This window comes from Gobio gobio, assembly GCF_949357685.1.
Source record: "Gobio gobio genome assembly, chromosome: 17".
Lineage (NCBI taxonomy): Eukaryota > Metazoa > Chordata > Actinopteri > Cypriniformes > Gobionidae > Gobio > Gobio gobio.
The window spans coordinates 34659926-34687886 of NC_137110.1; the positions used below are offsets into that span (position 1 = coordinate 34659926).

Below are 27961 nucleotides of genomic sequence, written 5' to 3' on the forward strand. Positions count from 1 at the left end.
GATAAATACATGCACATCAGATGAGTTTCACCAATAACAGTACAGGCACAAATGACAGCACAATTCCGATCACTGACCACCCACAGAGATAAAATAAGAATATCTTGCAAGGAAGGGAACAAAAAGTCTGTTTATGATATCAGATGTACTTTGTGTTTATGCATCAAAATGTTGTGTGTGTGTGTGTTAGTGTCAATAAGCATTTTGGCATGTGCACACAACTGAAATCACAAATTACTATATGAAACAGTTTGTGTGTGGGAGAAAAAGAGGGCTTGAGTGGTGTTCCAGGATGTTCCTATCTTTTTAAAATCACTGTCAGATTGTTGGCTGAGTTTGGTCATACCAGCTGAATGCTTATCTCACACAACAAGTCTAGCCTGCTGCGAGCCCTTTCGATAGGGGTTCTGGAGGGGAGTCAGGCTGCCAGCAGGGGGCTAGGGCTCTTGAAAGCTGAACCAGCCGTTCACAGTTGGATCTCTCTCTCAAAAAGAATGAGATAAATATGTTTTCTGTGACTTTCCCTTTTTCCATTAAGACCTCAGAGTTTGGTTCCAAGGATAACAGCAGGATCCTAACAAAAGCAAGTGCTGATACATATACCTTTGTGTCCTAATGTTAACCTGGGCAGCACTAATTCCCACAGTGATCTGAGGAAAGCGTGTATGACTCATTAAATAACTGTAACGGTCATGTGTGAATCACATCAGGGTTTAAATGGAACTGAATTGGACATGTGCTACGAACAAGACCTTACCTTCCCTGAGGGTGAATATCACACCCATCTCAAGCTTGTTGTATTAATGTGATAAGATATAAATAATTATTTGAGTCTACAACTACATGTACTGCTACCCTAACCATTTGTAGCTCTTTCCTGTTACAGGCATGTCATCACATGCTGCAGTCACCATCAGATAACTACTTTTTTTATCTCATTCCTCATAATGTTCTTGTTGCTGGCTCTAGCAACAAAAACATTTGGGGTGAAGCAAGTAAAAGCTTGAATATCTCCATCTTGGAGAACATAAACACTCACCTTGCTGGAGAAATGCTAAGAGGTACCGGAAAGGAGGATGGCTGTCTTCTTTATCACATGGCAGGGTATCCTCACAGACTAGATGCCTATAGGACAGGTCAAGATTTAAAATAGGTTAACAAATGATTAATGGGATAATATGCATAACTTGGGACAATTAACAATAGCTTTTTTTCAAATGTGTGAAAATGAGAAGGTATTCTTGATTGCCATTCTCACACACTTAATGCATGGGCTTTGGGTAGGATAGGCAGACAAAACACTTAAAAGCCTGAGGCAGAGATAAAAAGAGAAGGAGTTGGAGAGCAAAAAATGCCTGCCTGTTTGCACTGCATACCAGAGGTGGTGCTGTGGGTTGAGCCGGGTGGTGGAGATTCCCTTCAGCTTGCTGTCAGACTTTGGGGCCAATTCCCTTGCAATTTCTGCATGAAAGCAAAGAGCTGTAGTTAGGACAGATATCTTCACAATTTCTTCAAACACACTCTAAACTCAAAATGAAAGAGTCAGTGTTTAAAATTTCTTTATCATATGTTCACATAATTGCTTGATTAAATGTAATTACATAATTGGTTACAATTTGTTTGAATGTGTCCACGTTACATTTAATTATGCCTACTTTACAGTTTGATATATGATTAGGCCCTAGAAAAATATCACATTAATTGTGTTATTATTTTTTGCTGTTTAACAGATTAGAATTAATTATTGAAGTAACCATGTGAATGTTTTTTCCCCACATCCCTTGGCCAGTGTTACAGTATACAGTTTGTTCATGCTATCTGTGCACTGTTCACTAGCTCTGCGAAGCGGAGGCCCTGCTTGCAGTACTGAATGTTGTATCAGGGGGAAATAATCCACACATAAAAATATTAATACCAAATCTTTGTAATTGTACTGATTATTTATATTGTACAAATGTGCAAAATAAGCTATAAAGAGGGGTAAAAACTAACAGCTCTCATTTAATATTGTATTGACAGAACATCACCAAACACACTACATAAAAGGCACAGCTAAATGTGACATTTATTATAATGGGTTTATGTGAATATTGTTTTACATTCACTTCAATTTAAAGATATTGTGTGATTCTGATTAGGCCAGACATTCAATTATACTTTAAATGTTCAATAGCTATAATTACTTGTTTTATTGCTAGAAAAAAAATTATAATAGAGGCATCAGTATCGGTATGAATCATTTATAGAACTTAGTTAAAGGGGTGGTAAACCATTTCACTTTTCTAACTTTAGCTAGTGTGTAATGTTGCTGCTTGAGCATAAACAACATCTGCAAAGTTACAACGTTCAAAGTTTAAAGCAAAGGGAGATATTTGCTTTTAAAGAAATCAATTTCTAAGGACTACAGCAAACGGCCGGTAGGGACTACTAGACATTCCTCCAGGGTCTCTGACATCACTAGCCCCAATATTTACATAAACCCCTCCTCCGAGAATATTAAAAAAGGGGGGGTGAGGCCATTTTGTATCGCCGCGGGGAAGCATTGTTGTGGTATAGTTAGTAGGCTGGAGTGTTGTTGCCGCAATGCCGACGAAACACTGTTATTTTCATCCGGATTGCAGGTCCACTTTGTTCAGCCTTCCAAGGGACGGGGGTGCGTTGCACTGCATTTAACATACAACATGTTATAAGCATGTGTGTATGAGACAGAGGGGAACAGGTCGCATTTGCAGCAGATATATGCTGCCCATCATAAATCAAAGCACGAGACAGACAGGGGTCGGAGGAGAAGACCGGAAAATGTGACATAATGGACAATTTTCGTCTGTATTTGCAATACACAAGCCGCGGTTCAGCTGCGCGAGACAAACACTGCCAGTGTGAATGCACAACGGGCGCGAGCGGCTCCCGCTGCACATTTCACGGAGGAAAGCTTCCACAATCTTCGCGAGTTCAATGAAGGATTCGCACAACGGTGTATCCTGAAAGATGGATTTAAAAAGTGAAATGTGTTTTCCTGTAATAGTTCGTATTGTTAATTGTACGTTATAGCAAGGAAGTACACAGATGACAATGCTGTTTGGCTCTGCAAACCAGTTTGTTAAATGCTAGTTCATAATTAACGTTATCCGACAAACACCTAATGTTACAAACTTTTTTTTAAATCTCAACAGCGAAATTGGCAAAATTATTCTTTGATTAGAGCTTTATGTATTGTTTATCTACAGGCATGCTAAACATGGTTCTGTGTTTGATTTGGCTACTAGTAAAGCCAATGTTTAGTGTTTGTTTTGGGTTAATAGTTCTTGCGACAGATATTTGGCTATAATCATTCTAAAATTACAAAAGTAACAGTGCCATTCAGTAGCGATCACTATAGGTCCGCAGTCTTTACTCTTGAGGACTGAACAGGTTCTGCTCGATCATTTTCACTAAAATTGTCTGGGTCTGATTCGGGTTTGGTTTTATTGACGCCATTGTTTCTAATACTACCCAAAGCACAGTCTACCGGTAAAGGTAAGGGGCGTGACGTTTCCGACAAACGTGCACTAGGCGGTTAGCGAATCACAACACACTGGACCAGCTAACCAATCTGGGCCCATTGCGTATTTTTGAGGGACTGGCTTCATACAACCTGGAAACCATCAGACCGTTTTTACAAGGAGGGACAGAGCACTGTAGAATAAAGGTAAAATAGATGAAAAATAATGCAATTTTTTAAAAACGAAGTATGAACACGTTACAGTGCACCCCACAAACACAATCAAGCCTTCGAAAGAATGTTTTACCACCCCTTTAAAATATGCCATTAAACAAATGTTATATATTTCAAATACTTAAAATATTGTAATTATGACGTTTCCACATTCATTTGAAGCTTCAACAGAAAATAAATGTATGATTACAATTTTAAATAATAGGTGTGATTGTGATTATATTAATTCTTATGATGTCTTATGTAGTTCTTACATTATGTATGTTCCTACAACCCTCCTTGTCTGTTTGCTTACAGCTTTTATTTCTGAATAGTTGTGGAGTTGATAAACAGTGTATTTTACAAGTTAATGGGGTGTTACATGAGTGGAGGCAAACATGGAAATAGTTTTAGGTTGCTGGAAAGGTTGACTGCCTGATAACTGCTAGATGCCTCCAGCACTGTAGAGGACGAGATGTCAGCCATTAGAATACATTTTTTTCTTAGTGCGATAGAGACTCAAAATACTCAGTCAATTTTTGTTATTAGGGCTGTGCCGGTAAACGTGACAACCGCACCACCGCGGTGGCTGAGTAGCACTGGCGGTGGTCGGCCAAAACACTTTTTTTGTTTTTTTCAAACATATTTTTTACGTGAATATTATGACACGGGTGAAGCACAAAGCTTTATTTACAAAATAAATAATAGGTTTGCAATTAAATGTTACATTGCAGCCATGGAAACATATGGATTCATGCAGAACGAGAGAGGTAGGCTTTGTGAGGTGAGACAAATTTAAGCTTTGCCTGCGTTTTGCGATCTGGTCACCTGATTTTCCACAAATTTAACAATATAGGCTTACTCCATTTTGGACATGGAATCTCTTATTTATTTTCCCAAGTACACAGGGGATTAAACGTTTCTTCCTTTTGTTTGCTTTTAATTAGGAATACATTTGCATAATTTACTGTGGTAAAGTAGAAAATGGTGTAGGACAGAAACATTTTACTTCAAATTATATTTAACACAGTATGTGCTTGATATTAGACTTACGGGGCGTCAAGTATATGTGTATAGCGCATTTCATACACGCCGGAGATTTTTTGTTTTGCTTTCTCTCGCAGCACATAATCAAACAAAGCCTAAAGTTCTTGACCCTTCCTAAGATAAATTAGTTCTTCACACCTTTTACTACAAGTGTCAATTTTGGAACATCAGGAGAAAACATGAAGATATTATAAAAGCGTCGCTCTCTTTCCTGCTCGTGTCCCACATCCCTTTCAATGCAAAGCGGTAGCCTATGACACACCTCTGTGGGGAAATATAAAATGATTTTTTTTTTAATAATATTTAACTTTCTTATATTATTTATATTACCATTATTTATTTATTTATTACTTTCACTCTAGCCTACTAAAATAAACACGCATGCTTAAATGGATTTTGAGCCTCGTTTATATATTTTTTTTTCAAAATGTAGGCTATTTAATGGAGGTGTTACGGTATGCTCAGGAACAGGCAGAAGACGCAGGAGATGCAGATTCAAACGTGATTTAATACTCAATAAACCAAGGCAGGCAAACGCACTACAAACTAACGTGACCAGACAAAGAATCATCAACTCATACAAACACATCAAGTGAAGCGCTGTAACGTTACTTCAGCTACATCGTTTTGAGATGCGTTTGAGCAATAATCCTGGATTTATTCTCCTCATGCAAAACTGTTAATTTCTAAGAGCAAATGACTCCGCCACTGATTGTAAGATCAGTTTATTCTGTTAGCATCTGTGAATTTTAAATGCTAAAAGTTTAAATATGAATCCTGTTGCAACATCAAATGTCATACACGCAAGAATGTGTAGACAATATTTATTTGGCTTGTTTTGGACAGATTATAACGTGTTTATTGTAAAAGAGCCTAGTGTCACATCAATAAAGCTTTTATTTGCAAATGTCTGCTCAGATGCTATAAATATAGTAGGCTACCAGTCAAACGTATTTTGCTTCATATTGATGTTTAAATATTATAGCCTAATGGTATTTTTTTTATTTAATATCAAAGTTTGTCAGAAATTATTCTGGAGTTTTGTTTTGTAGAAAGTGATTTTTTGTTTTGTTTTGTAGAAAGAGAATTGCTTTCTATAAAGTGAATTTCGTTTTGCATAAATTTGTATCTTAATTTTAATTATTTATTATTTAATTTTTTTTAGCATGAGACTACTTTTAAAGCTACACTGTGTAACTTTTTTAGTCTATTCTTAGCTAAAAACACTTAGTTCTTTCAAAAATATATGTGCTCATTAATGTATATTTACTTCTTTCAAGTAATAAAGTATTCTCGTAAGTTTATAATATGCCATTGAAAATACATAAGGTAATGGGATCTAACGGTGGTCGCCATGTTGCCCCTCCATCTTGAAAGTACATTAGCCAAAGAGGGACATACCCTTAAATTCAAGCTTCGCCATTCGCGTTTTAACCGGTTTTAACACTGTGCGCGTCAACTTGTTCAGACTTGTCTGGTGCATGCGCAGAGAGTTCATCTCAGCAGCTCCAGTAACAGAGTTATACGGAGTTTTCCTGGCTTGTTTATTCCTCAAAAGTCTGTTTTTCCTTGTGTGGTATTTCTGTGCGTTAATAACTCCGTAAGTAATAATAGTTATTGTCATTGTGGATGTGTTTCAGAGTGTGTCATCGCGTAATTCAGTTGATTCAGAAGTATTTTTGTGTCAACATACAATAGCGTAATGCTCACCTATTTGAATAATCATTCAGTTATTTTGTTATCAACAATGTTTATTCGTTTATAGAAAATATTTGCTTGTAATGTATGTTGATGGAAATATGTATCAGGTCTGATCGGCATATTGACACTTGTTATACAGAGCTAAACCTGCGCACACACTTTTGTAATCCGACACCGCTTGTTAGCAGCAGCAGCGGCAGCTCCGCTCCTTTTAATGCAGCTGCATTTAGCGCCTATATATGGTACAATAAGCTCTGGTTTACGGTTACATTATACAAATGTAACTTATAAGTATAGTTATACAGTTCTTAACTGTGTATCTTCTGTCATGCCATTATCATGTATATTTTCCATCCTTATTTGTTCTCTCACAGAAACCACATTTATGTACATATACATGCAAACCTGTTTATGCCTTGCAATTGGATGACTGAATAAACATTACTATCATCAAAGTTCACTCTGGATTAGCTGCAGTTCTTTCTAGTCGAATAATTAGGCCAGTTGAGTTCCAACCATCCCACTGCGCACAGAATATCCCACAGGCACCGTGTCGAATGTGGACGAGGTCGAACTGGAAGCCATATTAATCTTGGACTAAATCGGCCACCGTAGGAGTTAAAACGAAATCGGAATTGAGAGGAACAGAAACTAAAATTCACTGGATGGTCATATACCTTTTCACCACTAGATGGGGGAAAATATCACACAGTGTAGCTTTAAAAACATTTGAAAAAATACAAAAAAAATTTGAAAAAAAATGCGCTTCTTAGTAATTTTTGTCTTGTTTCTAGTCTAAATATTTAAACATTCTTAAATCAAGATGCATTTACTAGATAAGTACAATTTCAACTAAATAAGAAGATCATTTTTTTGCGCTCTCAGACAGGTATGAAGCTCATTCATTATGCAGTTAATTATGCAGGCTATTATGTTCTTTTGTCCTCTCAGGTGATACTCATCATTATTCATTAGATATCACACCTCCTGATATTCATTAGATATCACTGGCTTTGTGAAGAAAAACTGTCTTACAAATTTTAAATCAATGTATTGTTTTATGTGAATGAGTAGGCTCAATGATTCTCACATCAGTTTGAAGCAAAAACTCAATGCAAATACACCCTGGAGTCAAAAGTCTTGTGAACACATATCTATTGTGTGTTTTGAGGCCTTAATTTTAAAACAATTTTTTTTTTTTTTTCAAAAATCAAGCATAAACATTTTTCTCTCAAAAATACAAGCATTTACATACATGTTGCTCACATATTATGGTAGCCCATATTGTGCTGAATGCAGTGTAATTACACTTTTGCCATTAATGTGTTTATAAGCAACTGAAAAAAAAACAAATATAAGAGCATGTCAAAACTTCTAAAGGGCCCCAAAACAGCTCAGACTCCTAGGGGTTAAAAAACACTTTAGATCTTTTATTTTTCCTTCCACTGTTCTGCGTCTGTGTGAATTACACTCTGTGTGAATGGCCCCTATACTTTACATAAAATAAATTGATTTCCCCAAAAGGTTGTCTTTGGACTTTTTTCACATGCCTTTCTTTCTGATGAATCTAATAGGGCCAATAAGGAATTCGCCAAAAAGCTTGTCTCAGCAAAGTCCAACTTGAATCACATTATTTGGTTTGATGGGCGAGGATCTGTGTAATGGGCCCAATCTTAGACCCAAACTGCATGCTTTTAAAGACTAAGCAGACTAAGCTGTCAGTGTTTATATATATAGCTGTCAGTGACATATTGGGTGTGTGTGTAGATCACTGTTTATTAACCAGTAATGATATGCCCATCACTGAAAATCCTTGCAGTTCACAAAGTGAATCAGATGTTGATTGGTTAGTATCTCTGATGGATTAGTTTTAGTGAAGCAGTCATCAGATGGGTTCAAACTAGGATTAGTCTTTTTGACCTATTTATTTAAAGAACCAGTTTATAGTAATTTTTCCTGAAAAAAAACTGGTTGCATTGTATGTGGATTTGTGTTTAGCCCACAAGGGCTTTCTATCTTCAAAAGAAAGATGTTTTTTTGCTATTATTTTGTGGTATACAGTCACAACTCAAGGTAAAATATAATTTATTTAGCTGTAGCGCTGATTCCATTTTAGAATACACGTGCAGAACAATGGGGAATCTAATCCAGTTTTATTACTGAATAATTACAAAGATGAGGAAATGTCATGTTGGGCTCTCAGAGAAAATGTTATTGTAACTCTGAAGACCTGATGGGGTTTTGGTTTCCTTGCCACTGTCGCCTTTGTCTTGGCTTGCTCAGTTGGGGACACTACATTTTTTCAACTAAATATCCAAGAAAAATCTAATTAGTAAACTAAATTAACCATATAAACTAAATTACTGATCTAATTACTAATCTAATGCCCACATTGTTACTGTATGATAATTGAAATGAGCTAGATGACATCATTTTCTCCGGAGCGGCTGTACGGGCGAATTAAATTCTGTTGCATTATTTTCCTTTCATTAGCCATTGGCTAATAAATGCTTAGATTTTACTCCCAGCGTGTGTGTTAGAGGCTAAGAATTTTTAGAGGCTAAGAAGTTTTGCATAGATATATTTTCACTCAGAGAAACAGCTTCGCTCTCCATCAAGCGATCTGTCTATTTCAGTTCAGCTCAGCAGTTGCGCAGCGTACCTGTATTTGACATACCGTAAACTGTAGTGTGAAGGCGCACAATTCGCATTTGCTTTGCTGAGAGCGCTAGCTGTGTTTCTCACACACACACATGCAAAGAGAGAGACAGAGACAGAGAGAGAGAGAGAGAGAGAGAGAGAGAGAGTCTTACATACCACACAGAATCAACGTGGTACATGTAAACCATATTCTTTGTTGTATTTTCCTGTCAAAACAACAGAGTTCATTTGGAATTATTCATCTTTTAAGAACAAGCAGAAGATATGCGGTTTCTCCGGTAGTGGGCGGGACTAATGCGCAAACGGCAATCTCATTGGCTGGTGCTCATCTAATACCTTCACTGTTTTGATTTCAGCAAATCAGTTCGAGCGAACGCAGAAAACGTGATTAATATTCATGAACCCAGCAGCTCATCAATCCTTAGTGTGTTGTATATTGTAATAAGTAGTAGAATTAGTAGTAGTAGTATTATTTTATTAATAACTAATATTTACTATTATTGATTCTTGCACAAGTGTGCCTTAGGCTGGCCACAATAAAAGGCCAGTCCGAGGTGTGCGTAGAGGGATGCGTAATCTGGACAAAATGGTGCTGGGCTTCAGTTGTATCGATTAAGATGTACACCTGAGAAAAAGAGCTACTGTGGAGCTCAGTTTGCCAATGAATTGGTGTAAATATGGCATGTGCTTTAGAAATCATCACTTCTGGGTGGGGTTCCCATAGCATAACCAGCACCAAAGTGACCGAATGAAAGAGCACTGATATGTGATATGCGACATCTGAACATCTGATATGTGAGCACTGAACAGTCAAAAATACTCTGCAATTGCCACATACTGTACATGAGTTTGTCAGAGAATGTATTCCGGGATCATAGCTAGATTCAGATTTAGATTCAAATTCAGCCATTGACGCACCTAAGAGACCTAACACAGGACAGCGTTCTTCAGTCATGTAGCATGTTTGGCTTTAGATTGCAAAAGAAAGTCAACAATAAATGAGTCATGAATAAAAGACAATGCAGCCTCTGTTACTCTTTCTCTAAAAAGAAGTTAGAAAAGACAGACATTCTTGCACATCTGGTAATTCTTTTTTTACTGTTATCATTCAAATATGGACTTTATCATTCAGACCTCAGAAAACTCAGAGTGTTACCGCTAAATGAATATGTGGGCAAGAGCATCAATACGTCATAAGACAGTCTGTCATGGTCAGACATCCGCGAGTAAAAACTGCAGAGCCACTTTATAGTAAAACTGTTTAGTTGTAATTCTAAATTTTAAAAATCTTGTGTAAACATAGCTCCATCGCTATGATCAGATGCTTTCTTAACTACTGTTTTCTCACCGCTGTCATTTTTGTTGAGTGCTTGTTTTGTTTTTGAGAGCAAAGCGCGCATCACATATTTAAATATACATCTAAACGTGTGGGCGGAATTGGGATGTTCGCTAACAGTATATCGCTGGTCACATATTTTAAACTTCTTTTTACCCCCAAGGGAAGAACGAAAAAGGCCTTAATCCCGAAGTACAGTCCCAGTGCACTGTGCCCCCCTAAAAAGAAAGGCTACTTAGTTTTTTTGTGGCAAGTGTGGCTTCAAGCTATGTTGACATTGTCAAAATGTCATTTTGATCAACAACAAAATGGACAACAACAAAAACATTACTTATTGTAACTAATTTTTTTCATTAAAGGGTTAGTTCACCCAAAAATGAAAATTCTGTCATTAATTACTCACCCTCATGTCGTTCGACACCCGTAAGACCTCCGTTCATATTCGGAACACAAATGAAGATATTTTTGTTGAAAGCTGATGGCTGAGAAAGGCTTCAGATAGGCCTCTATTGGCATTCAGTACATTAATACTCCCAAGACCCATAAAAGGCACTTAAAACGTCGTTACAAAGTCCATCTCACCACAGTGGCTCTACAATAATTTTACGATGCGACGACAATAGTTTTTGTGCGCAAAAAAAAAATCAAAATAACACCTTTATCCAGCTTGTTATTGTCTTCCGTGTGTGCCTCCACGACGCATGCGCGAGAATATGACGCAGATCCGGCGCTCGGACACATGACCCAGAAGGGATTTGTTTACAAGCAGAGGAGGACGCGCGTGTCTAAGCTGTTGGATTCTACATTGATCGTGCTTTAGGTCTCAGCGTAGTTCTCAAAATGGGGATAAAGTGTGCATTTCATGGATTCCCGAACGCTGACGCTACGTGATATTGTCGCGCATGCGTCGTGGAGGCACACACGGAAGACAATAACAAGCTGGATATAGGTGTTATTTTGATTTTTTTTTGCGCACAAAAACTATTGTCGTCGCATCGTAAAATTATTGTAGAGCCACTGTGGTGAGATGGACTTTGTAACGACGTTTTAAGTGCCTTTTATGGGTCTTGGGAGTATTAATGTACTGAATGCCAATGGAGGCCTATCTGAAGCCTTTCTCAGCCATCAGCTTTCAACAAAAATATCTTCATTTGTGTTCCGAATATGAACGGAGGTCTTACGGGTGTCGAACGACATGAGGGTGAGTAATTAATGACAGAATTTTCATTTTTGGGTGAACTAACCCTTTAAACACATCCTCCTTCAACTTTTAAACATCAGATTCAGCCATGAACCAACAAGTTACTTTTGATGCTTTTGAAAAACAACCACAAAATGACAGCATTGCTGACCAAAGAAACCTTTCAGGCAGTAAGTTTCAAAACAACCAGGGAGGACAATGTCTTAACAGAGAACAGAGGAACATAAGATCCTTTCTAGCACAGCCATTAACAGTTTATGCTTTCTGGTGCGATCATGCAGGTTTGCACTGTACAACATCAGGAAGTTCAGGACCTTACCAACTAAGCATGCAATACAACTTCTTGTCAAGGCCCTTGCCTTTCTAGACTGGACTACTGCAATTCTCTTCTGGCTGGACCTCCAACATGTGCAATAAAACCCATACAAATGATCCAGAATGCAGTGGCTCGACAGGACGAACTCAAGAGAGCCCACGTCACGCCGCTGTTTACCTCTGCTCTGGCAGACCCTCCTGCCTCCACTCTGTCTTGCAAGTCTACATGCCCACAAGGAACCTATGGTCCATAAATGTACGGGTGCCAGGTGGTACCATCACAGAGAGACACAAAATCACTCTCAAGAACGTTTTTATTCACTGTTCCTTGCTGGTGGGAATGATCTTCCCAGCCCTGTCCGGAACTGACAATTTAGAAGATGTTTCAAGAAAAAGCTAAAAACTAATTTCTTCCATGAATACTTAACTGGAGCCTGCTTAATAATAGTAAATTATAGCTTGTACTATTCTAAATGAAAGCTGAAATTGTATATTAATAGTACTTATTTTGTTTATTGCCTCTTTAGATTAATTGCTTGTTGTATTTGTGAATTGTAATTCGCTTTGGATAAAAGCCTCTGCTAAATGCATAAAAATAAATGTAAATGCTGCAGGTGCACTGATAAATCACAAAAAATGAAATGGTCCAAATGGGTTGCTCTGAGAAAATGGTACAAATGGATTGCTGTGAGAAAAAAAAGATCCAGTTTCATTGTTCAGATCAGACAATGTGTCATTTTTTTCGTAATTAGGTCAATGTTTTGTTTTGCCTCCGCTGTATTGTGATCTTTGTAACACCCTTTTTTCAAAGATGTTCCTCTGTTTTCTAACAGTATGTGGTGAAAATGAATACCCTGTAAAAGAACACTGGGATGGACAGGTAAATACTCCTGGTGTTTTGTCTGGTTGCAACTAGTTCCTGCAATGTGCAAGAGTGTCAGATATCTGTCAGCTTCTAAGATCACAGTGGCTATTGCCAGAAGGTTACTGTTTCCACAAGTATCCTTTCTGAGCTTGGCGTTCTGGTGGATGGTCGTTGAAACTTCATACCCTGTCAGTTGCTTCATAAATAGTAACTTTTCAAAAGTTGTTTTCAAACTTTGATTTAAACTTTTGATGGATGTGAATTCAGCATTTTATATCTATACGATTTTAATGTTTAGCACACAATTGCCAAGAACAATGAATGCAAGTTATCTTAAAGGGGCCTTTTTATGCTATTTTAAAGGTTCTTAATTTTGTTTTGGAGATCTCCTACAATAGGTTTACAGGCAACCAAGGACAAAAACAACACTATTTTCACATCACTCCTTTTCTCATTGTCTGAAACGGTTTGATACAAGATTTATTCTCTCTAAACCCCTCCTTTCCGAGAGCCTCCTCTGCTGTGGGCTGTGTTTTCCAAAAGCATCGTAAGCCTAAGTTGCCACCAATGGTCAACAACTTTTAATATCATCAACTTGACTCATGATGCTTTTGAGAAATGCAGCTCTGATTGATCGCTTGTGATTGGTCTACAGCTTTACCATACCATACCATATCCATATCAGTTTTTTAGCTCGGGAGGTTTCCTCAACACTTGGATTTGCAATGGATTTGCCTTCACAACGCAGAAAACAGTATCTTCTCTACATACTGACAACACAAACCAAACTCTTCCAGGCCTCAGCTATAACTGCAGAGACAGGCCAAAGTAAACATTTTTGGAAGGAAGCCAATAAAGACCATAGGCTAGCATTATGCAAATTTGTTAAAAAAAACCTACTTAGGTTTGTGCAGGAAGAAAGACGAGAATTACTGATGACTCATTTCAGTTCTCTAGTTCACAACCGGTTCTTCCTTTTGGCAGACAAGAATTCAATTTATTGTGAAGGCAATTGTGTAATTTGCTTGTGTAATCTAAAGCTGGGCTCAGACTAGAGGAGTTTTAGGCCGATTTATGCCCGATTTTCCCCTCCCAAGAATCTGAGAAAAAAATCTTGTTAAGGACCTCGATCAGTTTGATATTTAGGATTTTAAATCAGGATGATGTTGTTCTTATTTTATTACTAACTGTTTACGTAACTTTTTTTTTGATTCACAGTTTGAAATCAAGCTTCCTTGTATATGTAAGCCAGGGGCCCAATCCTGTTCCTGGAGATCAACCTTCCAGCAAATGTCAGCTCCAACCCTGATCAAACAAACCAGAACCAGCTAATTAAAGATAGGTGTGTTGGATCAGGTTTGGATCTGACATCTGAAGGTAGATAGATCTCCAGGAACAGAATTGAGCACACCTGATTTAAGCAACAAAATTAGCCCATAACACAAATACATTGAGTGGCAAACATTTAGAGATAATTGTAATGGTAATTTGGATGTGAATAAAAGCCCAAATTAAAATCTGTTTGTCATATAAAGCGATCATGTCTCTTCAAAAAGACTTAAGGATTAAACCACTTGATTAATATGAGTTACTTTATGAAGGACTACCTGTTGGCCCAGGGCCAGCATGAACGGATGTGTGTTGTGCACAATTGTTCATCAACTGTCCCAATCGTCGAAGTACGTGCCTAAAAGGCCACATTTTAGTCAGTGAGCAGATACTGAACTGAGTTCTCTTTGCTCTTGAATGGACAACTACACACAAAAGTATGTCAAAATGTCTGTATTGGTGAGTTCCCTCATAAACATAGCCTGTTAGGTCTTAAGTAAATGCAAACAGTTATAAAAAGAAATAAAATTTGTAACCATATACTGGATCTGTGCATCTCTTAACCCTCTGAAGTCTGAGCTGTTTTGGGGCTCTTTAGAAGTTTTGACATGCTCAGACATTTGTGCTTTTTTCAGTTGCTTATAAACACATTAATGGCAAAAGTGGCATTACACTGTATTCAGCACAAACTGGGATACCATAATATGAGAGCAACATGTATGTACGAGCTTGTATTTTTGAGAGAATAACGTTTATGCATGGTTTTTGAAAAAACAAACAATGTAATACACTGAATTAAGGCCTCAAAACACAATATAAATATGTGTCCACAAGACTTTTGACTAATGGGTGTTGTTGCCTAGAGTTTTTGCTTCAAACTGATGTGAGAATCATTGAGCCTACTCATTCACATTTTGTAAGACACTTTTTCTTTACAAAGGCCATATGCGAAGAGGCGTGAATGACCATGAATAATGCTGTGAATCACACCTGAGAGAACAAAAAATGCATAATGACCTCCATAATGACCTGCATAATGATGAGCCTTTGAGTCAGGTATGTGACAGGGAGCTAAGGAACAGGACAAAATAAATATTTTGTTGTAGTTTATTTAGAATGTAGTTAACAAAAGCACATTACAAAGGCCTATTATATTTTAAATTATTATAATATCAAATTATTAATATCAAAAGAACGTGCGCTCCGTGGGCATGGCCGCATTAGCGGATAATGAGACACTTGCATAAACAGAGAATATTTTATTTCGTTTTGATTTACATTATTTAAAACCTGACATTTCAACGTTTCTTTAGACATATGTCTCATGTTTTTGTAATAAGTATTCACTAAGTTACAAATCTTTTTCTGAAGAGAATCAGATTAGACATCATTGAGAAAGAGGCTGCAGATTGCGCATGTGTGTTTTCTTTATTTTGCAAAAAGCACAACATTTTGTTCTTATTGTGACTGTACACAATTAGAAGTAAAAACTTAACAGATTATAATGATGTATAACACTTGCCTGAATGATAAAATTCGACAGAGTTATTTGAGTCTCTTTGGTACTGATAAGAAAAAAAGCGAGTTAATCACGCCGGCGAGATGGCCGACTCGAGGGGGTTAAAGAGACAACAGCAGGGTTATTAAGCTGCTGTCAATGTTTTTAATGTTAATCAAACAAAAAAAGGCCAAAGAACATTTTTTTTTACTAGTATCGAATAAAATATTTTTTTCTAAAGCTACTTTTTGTAAGGTCTATTTGATGCTTTTCTCATTTAACACAATAATAACTTTAAATGATCTTGGGGCAATTTCTCAGCCAAATATGATGTGCGATTAATTTGTGATTAATTACATCAAATAATCAGCACATCATGCAATTAATTAGATTAAACATTTTAATCTGCATCTGGACCCTGGCATGTTTCCATCCGGACCGCGAGACAGAACAGTAGCACCATGTTCCTGTTTCTAGTTGAAGTGAGCGGAGCGTCAAAACAGAGGTGCGGATCACTCAGGATCGTTTGTGATAATGAGATTTCAGCGAAATATCCTCAAGTAGTTTTATCTGAAGCCAGATGCATATCATGTAAGCCATTTCAGCACCGTGCGCGTTCTCTCTTACTCCAGACGCACGGAACATTAACGGAGCTTAACGCTTAAACGCAACCCCTCCGATGTCATTGTCTATCGCGATGTTTCACTGTAGACATCGTCTGATGCAATCCTAATTTTAATCACTTGAAAGCCCTAATTTATACATGGCATATTGATATTTTTCAAGGTATTGTCTCAAAGCTTAATTTCTGCTAACACTTTATTTTGATGGTCCCCCAAAAGACATTCCACTGACTATAAGCAACTTTGCATGTACATGTTAACTTACTCTAACCCTAACCTAACAATCGAGTACATTAACGAGAGTTTGTTGACTTGTATGAAAATTTAATGAGTTAAGCTGGGTGAATACTGTGCGATTTTGGCCACGATTTGGCCGTCTGAGACAAATTTTGAAATCCTAAAAGATTTCTCTGATCCCAGGCTAAAATCTGAAGTCTTTGATCCTTAGTTTGACATGTGCACCGACAACCGATTAATGACCGTTGCGATCAAATTTGACCTCTGACAAAATTCTGGCAGTGTCAGAAGATTTGAGGCGCAATCCTGCAGTGTGACTTCTCCTAGGACGACCGTCAAATCAAGAACCAATAGGAGCGCAGAACCTGATGACGCATTTCGTGCGACAACATCAAATCACAACAGGGAACATGTCGAAAAGAGTCAGGTGAATGAAAAATGGCTTATTTTTGTTGTTTGCTGAACGCTACCATTGTGTCTGAGAATGCGGCTCACCGTTACCGAACGTGTCACGGATTGATGACGTAAAACTCAGTCCGTACGAGTCTCTTGCTTGCGTCCGTTTTTCGCGTCTGACTGTCGTACAGTCTGACATAATGACAACTGAGATCCTACAGTGTGACATGTATTACATCGGGGATCATGTTCGTACAGTCTGACAAGCAACATTCGCAGAGGATTTTGAAAAATCGCACAGTGTGCAGGACCCTTTAGTTGCAAAGTTACTTATAGTTAGTAGAATGTTTAAAGTGTACTAATCGAAATAAAGTGTAACCTTACTCTTTAATACAATCTACTACCACCACAAAGAATCACAATTTTCTTCCTATTTTTTGGGAAACCACCTTCATTCATTCAGCACTTCCTTCTAAATCTGGTTTGAACTATTGCTTTATTAAACAATAACTAGTCATAGTGAACTGCTAATCAATCAGGCAAACAGCAAACCTGCTAATCCATTGATCACCGAACATTGTTTTTAATACATTTTCTTAGCCAAGCCGTTGTTATTTTTCATTTCCTTCTGAGAATTTAGAAAAAGGAAGCCTTGCCTGTAAGCTTGCTGAAGAACCATTTGCAGCGGGCACTGTTTCGCACTAGTAGTGTGTACGCTGCAGCCCCCTCATCAAACTCCAGATGGATGCTCTGAGATCCCAGACCCACCTCCAGATAGCGGAGTTCACACAACCGGTGGCTTTCTCTTTTCCGCAGCCAGTCTGAGGGTTGCCCACTACATCAGAAGCAAGAGACAGTGAAAGAAAGGGAGAGGGAATATGGAAAATTAAAAGAAAAGTAATTATAAATATGCTACTTGTTTCCTAGTTTTTATTATTTAAAAACTTTACATTTAGGGTCTGTATACACTGATCAGGTGCATCATAACATTATGACCACCTTCCTAATATTGTGTTGGGCCCCCTTTAGCTTCCAAAACAGCCCATAACCATCGAGGCATGAACTCCACTAGACCCCTGAAGGTTTGCTGTGGTATCTGGCACCAAGATGTTAGCAGCAGATCCTTTAAGTCTTGTAATTTGCGAGGTGGGGCCTCCATGGATCGGACTTGTTTGTCAGGCACATCCCACAGATGCTCAATTCGATGGCAGGACCCAAGGTTTCCCAGCAGAACATTGCCCAAAGCATCACACTGCCTCTGCCGGCTTGCCTTCTTCCCATAGTGCATCCTGGTGCCATGTGTTCTCCAGGTAAGCGACGCACACACACCCGGCCATCCACGTAATGTAAAAGAAAACATGATCCATCAGACCAGGCCACCTTCTTCCATTGCTCCGTGGTCCAGTTCTGATGCTCACGTGCCCACTGTCGGCGGTAGACTGGGGTCAGCATGTGCACCCTGACTGGTCTGCGGCTATGCACTGACACCTTTCTATCAGAACCAGCATAATCTCCTTGAGCAATTTGAGATACAGTAGCTCATCTCTCTGATCAGACCATACGGGCCAGCCTTCGCTCCCCACTAGGGGTGTAACGGTTCAGATTGCTCACTGTTGCGTCACGGTTTTAGGTTCACGGTTTCGGGTACGGTTCAGTTTGCTACGTTCAGGGAAAAAAAAAGACTACTGTCAAATAAAAATAAAGAAAATAAGAACAAATAATTTAAATACAAGCAGCAGCACAAATAAATGCAACCGAGAAAGATACTAATAAAATAAATAGTGCTTTCAGGTAGGTCTAACATTAGTTTTCAGGTACAGAAATTGAATAAAGTAATCAAATGTAAAATAACGTTGCATATTTGACTGTATAAATTAAACATTAATCCTTATTAAACTTACAAAAGCTATTCAATCAAGAGCAGTGAGTGATGTCCCTTCCTTTTGTTGTTTGACATTAGATCTTAAAGGGGCAGTAGCCTTTACTGCTGTCTGTTTAATGCACGGATCTGCGTCGTCTTTCTCGACTGTTCACTCAAGGCATATACAGACTGTCTGCTAGGATACTCATCAAGATGGACATGTTGACATACTTTTTGTGTGAGTTTGTCCGTTCAAGCTCAAGACTTTAAAGAAAACTCAATATTTGCGTGCAAGTTCTCATTTGCATCTTCTGGCTTTTGAATGTTTAAATTAGCAAGGCTTAAATGAGTTTAGTTTAAACATAGATAGCAATGTGTGCTGTTAAGGTCTCACCTGCGCACGCACACTACACCCGGGCGATGACGGCGAAAATTACTGGTCATATTCGAACATACGGCAGCACTCGCATGCATTGAACAAAGTTTACAAAGAGTGACTATTTTGACCACATTCTTTTTTATTATCGCTGTTGTGATGCATCATTGTGGAGCCAGCACTTGTATCCATCGACAGAAACGTACAATAGCAGAACTGTCTGTTTTACTCGTTATTTTCAACAAACCACATTATAGATACATTGTCAGATTTGAGATGAACCGCGGTGCAAGTGTGTGCCGAACCTTTGGTGGAGAACGATATGGTTTGATTTTTTACCAAGAACCGTTACACCCTAGCCTGACAAGCCAGACCCACATCATGTTAGGTCTGGAAACTCACCATTGACAGGGCTCAATCCGAGGGGCAGGATAAACGGTCTGCAGGCAATTGGATAGCGACATGAGCACCACAACCAACCAGAGAAAAGAAGGTGAAAAAGGTGAAGCCGAGCTAACGTTAGTTGATAGAATTTCGCCATATCCGGTAGGCAAAACTTTGAACATATCTTCTTTTCTTAAGAATGACTTCAGTGCCGTTCTTTGTTCTTTTCTCAAAGAAAAGCTTAACTCCAAGTCTTCCAGAGTCGAGGCCAAAGCCAATTCAAAAGACCGCTGTTCGTCAGCTTCTTTGTTTACGAGTAGCACACAGGACCTACAACTCTGCCGTGACGTGCCGTCATTATGTTAAGCCCGCCCACCGACTCTACACACGCTGTGATTGGCCTGACCAGAGTTTGGTTTTTCCAGCTCTCAGGTCTACCTAGAGTTGCTAGACTACACTCGCAGCAAAATACATTTTCTGCCGCTAGGGTGCGTCTAGATTTCTAGGCTAGTTACACCCCTGTGCCTCAATGAGCCTTGGCCATGACCCTGTCGCCAGTTCGATACTGACCACTGTTTCACCTGTCAGTGGTCATGATGTTATGCCTGATCAGTGTAAATTTAATCAGATGAATTTCACTTTATCCATGAATTGACAAATAAAATAAATTATTTGACATTAAACCATAACTAAATTAGTTTTTCCTGAATATGCAGCAAACATTAAGTGTTAAGCCAGTCACACACTGGACAAGAAACACCACTCAGCATTGTGTAGAGGGTGTGACAACACACAGGTATCGAATGCTAGACACGTCATTATGTACTTGCATTTGAAAATGAATTTATCACCATGCAGGTAAACTGTAATTTTCAAGAAAGAACAAGTTGATGAGTTTGAAACAGTGCAGCAAAGATTACAAGCATGATGTACTGCATATTTGGCAATTTCCCTATATGCAGCATATACTTTGTTCAAGCTGACATATCACAAAACTGTGTCTTCAACTTTTAGGACAATCTGTCATCCAAGAGACATGTGCGATCAAGTTTGAGGTACATTAAGGATTTTTGGTTCTTCTGAAATGCTGCATCTGGTGCTTTTTCATTGTCATGCCCAAGTGTGCCGCACACGCCCTGAAAAGTGAAGCCATAGCATTTTGATCGCCCCCTGGGGGTTGGCTGCAGTATAGGTTATAAACCCCGCCCTCTCCATGTAATAGAACAATACAAAAATAGAAAAATCCAATACACTTACACTTATACACTTATTTTTTTTCCCAAATATGGTGTCTGTTCAATTTAGGTAGTTCTTATCACGCAGAAGTATGTTCAAGTGTTCGTTTTGTCTGCAGGTACGGGAGTGTAAGCGGGACCTTGAGACCACGGCTCCACCTCAGGATCACTACTGCGCAGATTTGAGCTCTGTACCACGTAATCGGCAAAAAAAGTTACTGGGATATTTGGGCTTTATTTTTCTACAGTGGAAGAAAGCTGAAACGCGCTCATCTTTTTTACAGTCTATGGTCATGACACCCAGCATGCATCTTTTTTTCTATGTAAGCTGAGAGTGCTGATATAACAGTCCAACATCACTAGAACTTTTCTGTGTTTTTCTTACAGGCTGTCAGTCTGTTTATTAGTGGTGTGGATTTTTCAGTGACTCTTTCTGCAGATTACACTTCCTGTTGCCGTCATACAACAGCTATCATCTGCAATCATGGGTTTTTTTTTCTAGACTACCCAATACACTTACTTAAAAGTTGATTTTAGTGAGAAACAGTTCGCTGCTCATTCAAGTTAACTGAAGTTGCTTACTCAGACTGTGAGGTGATTTCTAAGATGTAGATGTACTGGTCTGACACAACCATGAGGGAATGAAACTCCACTGCATCTCCAAACTTTATAATGGACATCTGAAATCAAGTTAAACCACAAAAAAGGTTATTACAAATAATTCCAGATTCTCAAAAACTCTATGAAGCACATAGAAATGCAGCATCAATTTCAAACATGTAAAGTAATCATGACTACAAACTTTTAAAGCCTGTTTAGAATGAATACAAAATAATGCAATTAAGTAGTTTGCTGGGCGTGCATTAGAAGTGGAATGATTGTATTTTAAGTGTTACCAGCACTTTGGAATTTGAACTTAACAAAGGGAAAGACACTGGCTCTAAACTATGAGAGAGCAAAAGGCTGGTGTGGAGGGAGGGTATCAAATCAATTTGATCTTATTGTCCTGCTGTGGGCTTCCTTATGGGATTGTTTCTTTGGAAAACCAGGTGGTTAAGGCAGAGACACCCATGACCTTGTAGAGGGCACCCAGAAGGGGCCAACGTTTGACCATATTTAGAGTGCAGGGCCCAGCAGGACACCAGTAAAATAATGAAACTACACTGAGCCATTCAGAAAGTTCACAAAAAAGAAACTCAACAATTTTCCATAGAGATGATGACAGAAAGATGATGACTTTAGCTAGCATGTGAAATGACATAGGATATGGTGGAATGTAGGGCTGGGCAAAAAAAAATGGATTTTTCGATTAATCGTTTTTTAAAATGTGGTCGATTCAAAATCGATTCTCAAAGGCCAAAAATCGTTTTTTTTTTTTCATATTTATTTAGTAAAATTTGAACATAAAATTAACGTAAATCTAATTACCAGTCTTCTCCACTAGATGTCACCCTCTTATTGGCCTTGCACGATGTTACAAAGGAAATGCTTAAATGGCGCCTCACAAATGATAAATCAACAATCAATAAAGTCAATAGACAGCGCAGGACCAATAATTCAAACCTAATAGCTTAGCCTATATTATAAACAGATTTCCTCAAATAAAAGTTAGCCCACATAAGTCAGCACGTTAAGGTATTGTCAATTACCACGGCAACTACTTGTGTCCAGGAAAGCGCTTCTCGTGTATGAAAAGTAACGAGTGGTGCAGAGGGAGTCTCGGACGTCGGGGGCTCCGTCTCATCCCCCGGCGGAGAGATGACCGAGTGGCGTGCCCCGCAAAGATAGCACCCATTCCCGGTTACGACCTCGATCCTCGAAAGGCCTCGTCAGGCACTACGATCGACCCGAATTACAGACGGTTTCGCCGGCGCGTTTCCGAGATATAGCCAGTTAAAGTTTCAACTGGTCTCGTTCGATACGCCCCGGTTCTCGGTCCCGGGGGTTTCCAGTCGATCCTGCCCGGTATCGCATATATGTTTGTTGCTAAGATAAAATCGAATGGCAATCACATCTAAGGAAGGCACGCAAATAACAGAGATAGTGACGAAATATAATGCATCATCCGGGGCACGAATCAAAGCACAGACGCGCCTGGAGGAAAAAGCCTTCATAAAAACGGACAGAGTCTGAATGATTGTCGGCTAAATCGCAAGAAAAGCTTGTCCTTTAATGAAAATTGCTGAAAATCATCCAATATCCTTTTTATGTTTTAGAATAAATTTATCAAAATATCCATAAAAACACAATTGTATTGTATTTAACATAATTGTATGCATTTGAAATAAAGGAGATGGGTTCTGTTTTAATGTACACAAGTGTACCTAAAATAAAAAGAGTTTAATATACAGGTTTGTGGCTCTTTTTTATACATATAGTATTTGTATTAAATCTATATTCATTGAGTTGAATCAAGAATCGAAAATCGAATCGAGAATCTAAATCGAATCGGTTTGAGTGTTTGCGAATCGAAATCGAATCGGAACATCTGAATCGATACCCAGCCCTAGTGGAATGTGACTGAAAAGGTGTACCAATAAAATAGCATTAATTTACCTTAAAGCTGCTGTCCGTAACTTTTTTTGTGTTTAAGATTTACTAAATTATATAATGAGAATGTACGACATGAATCCATTTTCCAACCTGTGTTTTTGTTACCCTGAATCATTATGGTACACTTAAGCCGCGTTTCCACCGCAGGAACTTTCCCCAGGAACTAGGAATTTTGGGGTGGTACTCGGTGTGTTTCGACCGCAGGAACCAGGGTCTAAATGAAGTTCCAGGTAAATATATCCCCCTCCAAACGGCCCTGCTTAAGTAGCTGTCAGTGTTTAATGGATAAAGGATTGGCAAGGAATGCAAGGATGGCTTGCATTTGTTTGACTTGTGCTATTCGCCAGTCTGTTTTATCAGTTCATGGTCATGAGGACACAGTAAACAGGTTATCTTGCCTTTAAAAAGCAGCGAAGCTCCTCTTCTCCCCCAAACACTTCCACATCCAGGAAAAGCTGGAGCCGATGGTCCACTGTCTCTGACAGCAGGTCAAACTGATCTAAAATGAAAATATGATAAGAAGATGAAAGATTATGATTAAAACCCTCAATGAAATAAAAATGTACAGGCTATTGTGCCAGAAAACAAAATCTGACAATATACCTGTACTATTAGTATCTGTAATTCTAGCTATATCTATACTGTACACTCAGTTAACATGGTTTATGACCACAAAGGCCAGCCATATGGGGTATTCATTAGGCTTTATGGTCTGGTACCAATTTAGTGTGTCACAACTACAAATACCAGAGGAAAGTGAACTTCCTCTCTCTATAGTTAGGGTCATAATTACAAAGCACTCAGTTTGGACAAAGTCCAAGTTTCAATCAGAGTATCTGCAGATTTTTTTAAATAAAAAAGTCAAGACATTTTTTATGACCTGCACAAATAAAATTAATACTGTACATCCAAGCTGAACAAACCCACGTAATCTCAAAATAAACCGTGCATCTCAGATCGCTTTTACTTAACTAAACAGGCTGCAGCACACAGTAAACTGCAAAACAAGGTAACTAGTTTAAAATACTTAAGACATGATTAATTAAATATTTGCATATGTACTGAAGTAGGTTGTACTAATGTATCAATACATACGAATTAGAGATCGGTCGACATTTTTGCTGACACAATAATAATGTGTTTAAAGAATCTGAGATACATAATTTTAAGGGGTAGTCGTGGCCTATTGGTACTATAATACTGTTTTTAAAGATCTGAGATGCATGATTTTAAGGGGCAGTTGTGGCATAATAGTTCGAGAGTCAGACTGGTAACCTGAAGGTTGCAGGTTCAATTCTCAATACTGGCAGAAAATGACTGATGTGTTCTTGAGCACTCAAACATTCCCAGGCACCACAGCAAAGTAAAAAACTAAAAAAAAGCTGCCCACTGCTCCGGGTGTTTGGGTCTACGGTTTGCAGTGTGTGTTCACTACTCACTGCTCCTAATGTGTGTGCACAACTTGGATGGGTTAAATGCGGACAAATTCAGAGTATGGTTACCATTCTTGGCCTTCATTTCACATAATAATAATAAAAAAAGGCAATAACTAGATTTTTGAGCCGATACTAGTAAAATAGAAAATGTTAATTAAGATTTTTGAATTTAAGACATTTTAAGACTTTTTTTTTTTTCGGTTTCAATGCAATTCAAATGTCATTGCTAAAACAGGCCTAGGCACAAGAATTACGATGTTTTGTGTCATTTCAAATAATCTGAATTCGTCTTTTTCCAGGGTAGTTTCATCTTCTTTCATTTGTTTTCTTTTTCTAACTCTTCATCCCCAGAGTGGACCACCTACCATTGCTGGATCCTTCGGTTTTCTTTGGTGACTGTTGGTCCTGATGTTTTTGATAGCCGTTGTAGCAGGAGTTTTCAGCCACCTTCTCCTCAAACCCTTCTGAGCTACCCTGTACCTGGCCATCCGTAGTGCTGAAGTTGATTAGTTGAGAGGTTCTCTGGTCAGCCCATGCCTCATTCTGACTGGTCAAACAATTGGACAGGAAGCTATGGGCTGTGTGGAAGTTAGCTACGACTCCCTCTGTGGAGGCCTCTAAATGCTGAGTCAAGTGAAGGGGGCTGCCATGGGATAGCAAAGACTGTCCTGGGACCAATGCCTTAGAGGAATAAAGCAAGTTACGCAAGTGAAAAGAGAATAGTATTGGGGAACTGTCATGGATATATCAGGCCAAAAGACCATAAAAACCCAGACCTCGTTGTGCTGGGGATGGAGAGGGTTGTCCCTGTCATCAAAGGTAAAGTATCGGGCATCATTCTGTTCAAATGGTGTACTGGTGGAAGGAGCTGATTGGACAGCCAACTGAACCACATGATCGCTATTGCACTCTGAGCAGATGACAGTACAACCTGTTGAAAATAATACAAATCAAAGAAAAAAATATAATAAGGTATACAAAGATAAATGGTCATAAGATATCCAGTCCATATAATAAAGTTTAGGTATTAAAATATGACAGTTAAAAATAAAATCAAAAAGAGATGTACACATAATGTTTAACATACTCTTTCCTTCAGATTTATTTTAAGAATGTTAATGCTCTTAAAATAAACACCTTCACTGATCTCTGCCCCCATGCAGAACCAACTATGTGTTTGGCCCGGATGATCTGCAGGACACCAAGCAAACAGACTGACAGCAGCTGAACAAATGTCCTACAACCTCTGGTTTGCATGTCAAAGCACGTTTTAAAACTATGCAGTGCTCAAAAGAAGGATGCACTGTTTCAAACCAGTCGTTAAATGAAAAAACGGCCTGTAGGATGTAACGGTGGAAAAAAAGTAAAATTCTATTAAGTGGGTTACGCTTAAAATGGGTTATATGCAACCCGATCTCACGGCAATTCGTACATATTTTACAAGGTGGCAAATTTTTGCTAAATCGTACGTATTTGACGAGTTACCAAATTCGTATGAATGCGCCCCTAAACCTACCCGTCACTGGGGTTTAGACAAAACGTACAAATTTGTACGAGTGAGGTTGTACAAATTCGTACGAATTAGCCACCTCATAAAATATGTACCAAATGCTACAATTGCTTTGTAACCATTCTGTATTGATGAAATTCTTTGGTAAGATATTTTATCCAGGTTCTGTCATGCTCCAACAAGATGATCACCCACGTATGGCAAGTCTGATTCATGTTTTATTAGCTTTATCATGCACTGAAATCTGAGATGGAAAAAAATGCCACCATGCTAATAACCAGTATCAATCAAATGGTGTAATCTCAACCATCACGGCACATTAGCATACAGTGTTTAATTGCAATGAGGTGGAAGAAACTAATGTCATGCTAGAGAGAAAGATTGTAATTATTGTAATACTAATGATAAGAGTGTTGAGAGGTGCATGTGTTTGTACCACACCCTGGAATGTTGGCAGGAGTTTAGGTCCGCCTATCCTTCCAGAGCCTTGCTCATGAAAGAAAAAAAAATACTTTTTGTATTTTTAGGGACATATTCTTACTAGAGGTGTAAATCGAACATTTAAAATGTTCACATTCTACACCCTGATTGGGACATCCACAAATAAAACATTCCCGTGTGCAGAATGATGCGCTTGAAGCAACACAGAATCACAGTGCTCCTGTGCAGCAGTTTATTGAGCATCTTCTTTTAAAAGTTTTACATTTCAGTGTGAAGAATGATTCATAGCGCTCTATTCTCCTTGTATGCAAAACCATACACCATTATCTACTGAAGCACAAAAAATAAATAAAAGAAGACTCAATTCAGTGGCCTATTTGTGCTCTGTTTGAGATAAGTGCGCTTTTTGCAAGGCTTTAAAGGTCCCATGGCATGAAATTTTCATTTTATGAGGTTTTTCAACATTAATATGAGTTCCCCTAGCCTGAATATTGTCCCCAAGTGGATAGAAATGTTAATCGGTGTAAACCCGAGTTCTGGCTGTCTCTCTCTGCCTTTGAGAAAATGACAGGCCAGACGAGCCAATCCTGAAGTCTCCTGGTTTGACGTCCAAGCAGGAACGGTTACCTCCCTTTCCTCCACCCAGAGAATCTGGCACGCCCATGCAAACGCTCGAGAGATCATTGCTTGTGAACGAGTGAACGCTGGCAGTTTCTCAGTGTTTGGATGTACAAATGAAAACAGAAGTCTTTTTTCAGTTCCTTCTGATCTGTGATCAGTGATTTCTTATGTGTAGCTAATTATTTATTATTCGTGCACACGCTGCGGCTTCTCTCTCTCCCGACAGAACGGTGTTTTCGTGTTTTCTATCTTGTGAGTCAGTGTTTTTGTACGTCCTCGTCGCGTCTATCGGTTCTACAATGTGCATACAGTCGTTTCTGCTCAACATCAGCAGAGTAACATCTTTAGAGATAAACCTTACACACGCCGAGGCTCGGGCTGCACTGGCTGGTCGGCCTCCAACATCCCCGACCCCCAGTACTGCATCTGGCCCACAGCGGAGGCACCAAACGCGGCGCGAGATTAAGCAGAAGGGGGGTAAGCGTGAGGGTATCTGGGCTAGGCTAGCCAGCTATCCCCACAATAAACTGGATTACATTCGATTACTGCTGTTGTGTCTTTGTTTGCGCTGTGTACTCAATGCGCGTCACTGACGCTTTCCATATGATAGGAACATATCTAAAAAAGAATGGTATTATCAA

At 38.7% G+C, this 27961-nt stretch overlaps 2 protein-coding genes across 2 annotated transcripts in view; one reads left to right on the forward strand and one right to left on the reverse strand.

Moving 5' to 3' along the window:
- LOC307140671 (uncharacterized protein) overlaps nucleotides 1-27961 on the forward strand; it is a gene marked incomplete at its 3' end in the record, with an annotated part of 129602 nt that overhangs the window by 38728 nt on the left and 62913 nt on the right. The window lies entirely within an intron of this gene.
- stk11ip (serine/threonine kinase 11 interacting protein) overlaps nucleotides 1-27961 on the reverse strand; it is a 66274-nt gene that overhangs the window by 20191 nt on the left and 18122 nt on the right. The window contains exons 18-24 of the mRNA XM_079841008.1: nucleotides 25525-25679; nucleotides 25114-25429; nucleotides 23711-23811; nucleotides 21342-21439; nucleotides 17560-17738; nucleotides 1377-1461; nucleotides 1040-1125 (exon numbers count right to left, since the gene is read on the reverse strand). Coding sequence (XP_079697134.1) covers nucleotides 1040-1125; nucleotides 1377-1461; nucleotides 17560-17738; nucleotides 21342-21439; nucleotides 23711-23811; nucleotides 25114-25429; nucleotides 25525-25679 — 1020 coding nt within the window. The remainder of the gene's footprint in view (nucleotides 1-1039; nucleotides 1126-1376; nucleotides 1462-17559; nucleotides 17739-21341; nucleotides 21440-23710; nucleotides 23812-25113; nucleotides 25430-25524; nucleotides 25680-27961) is intronic.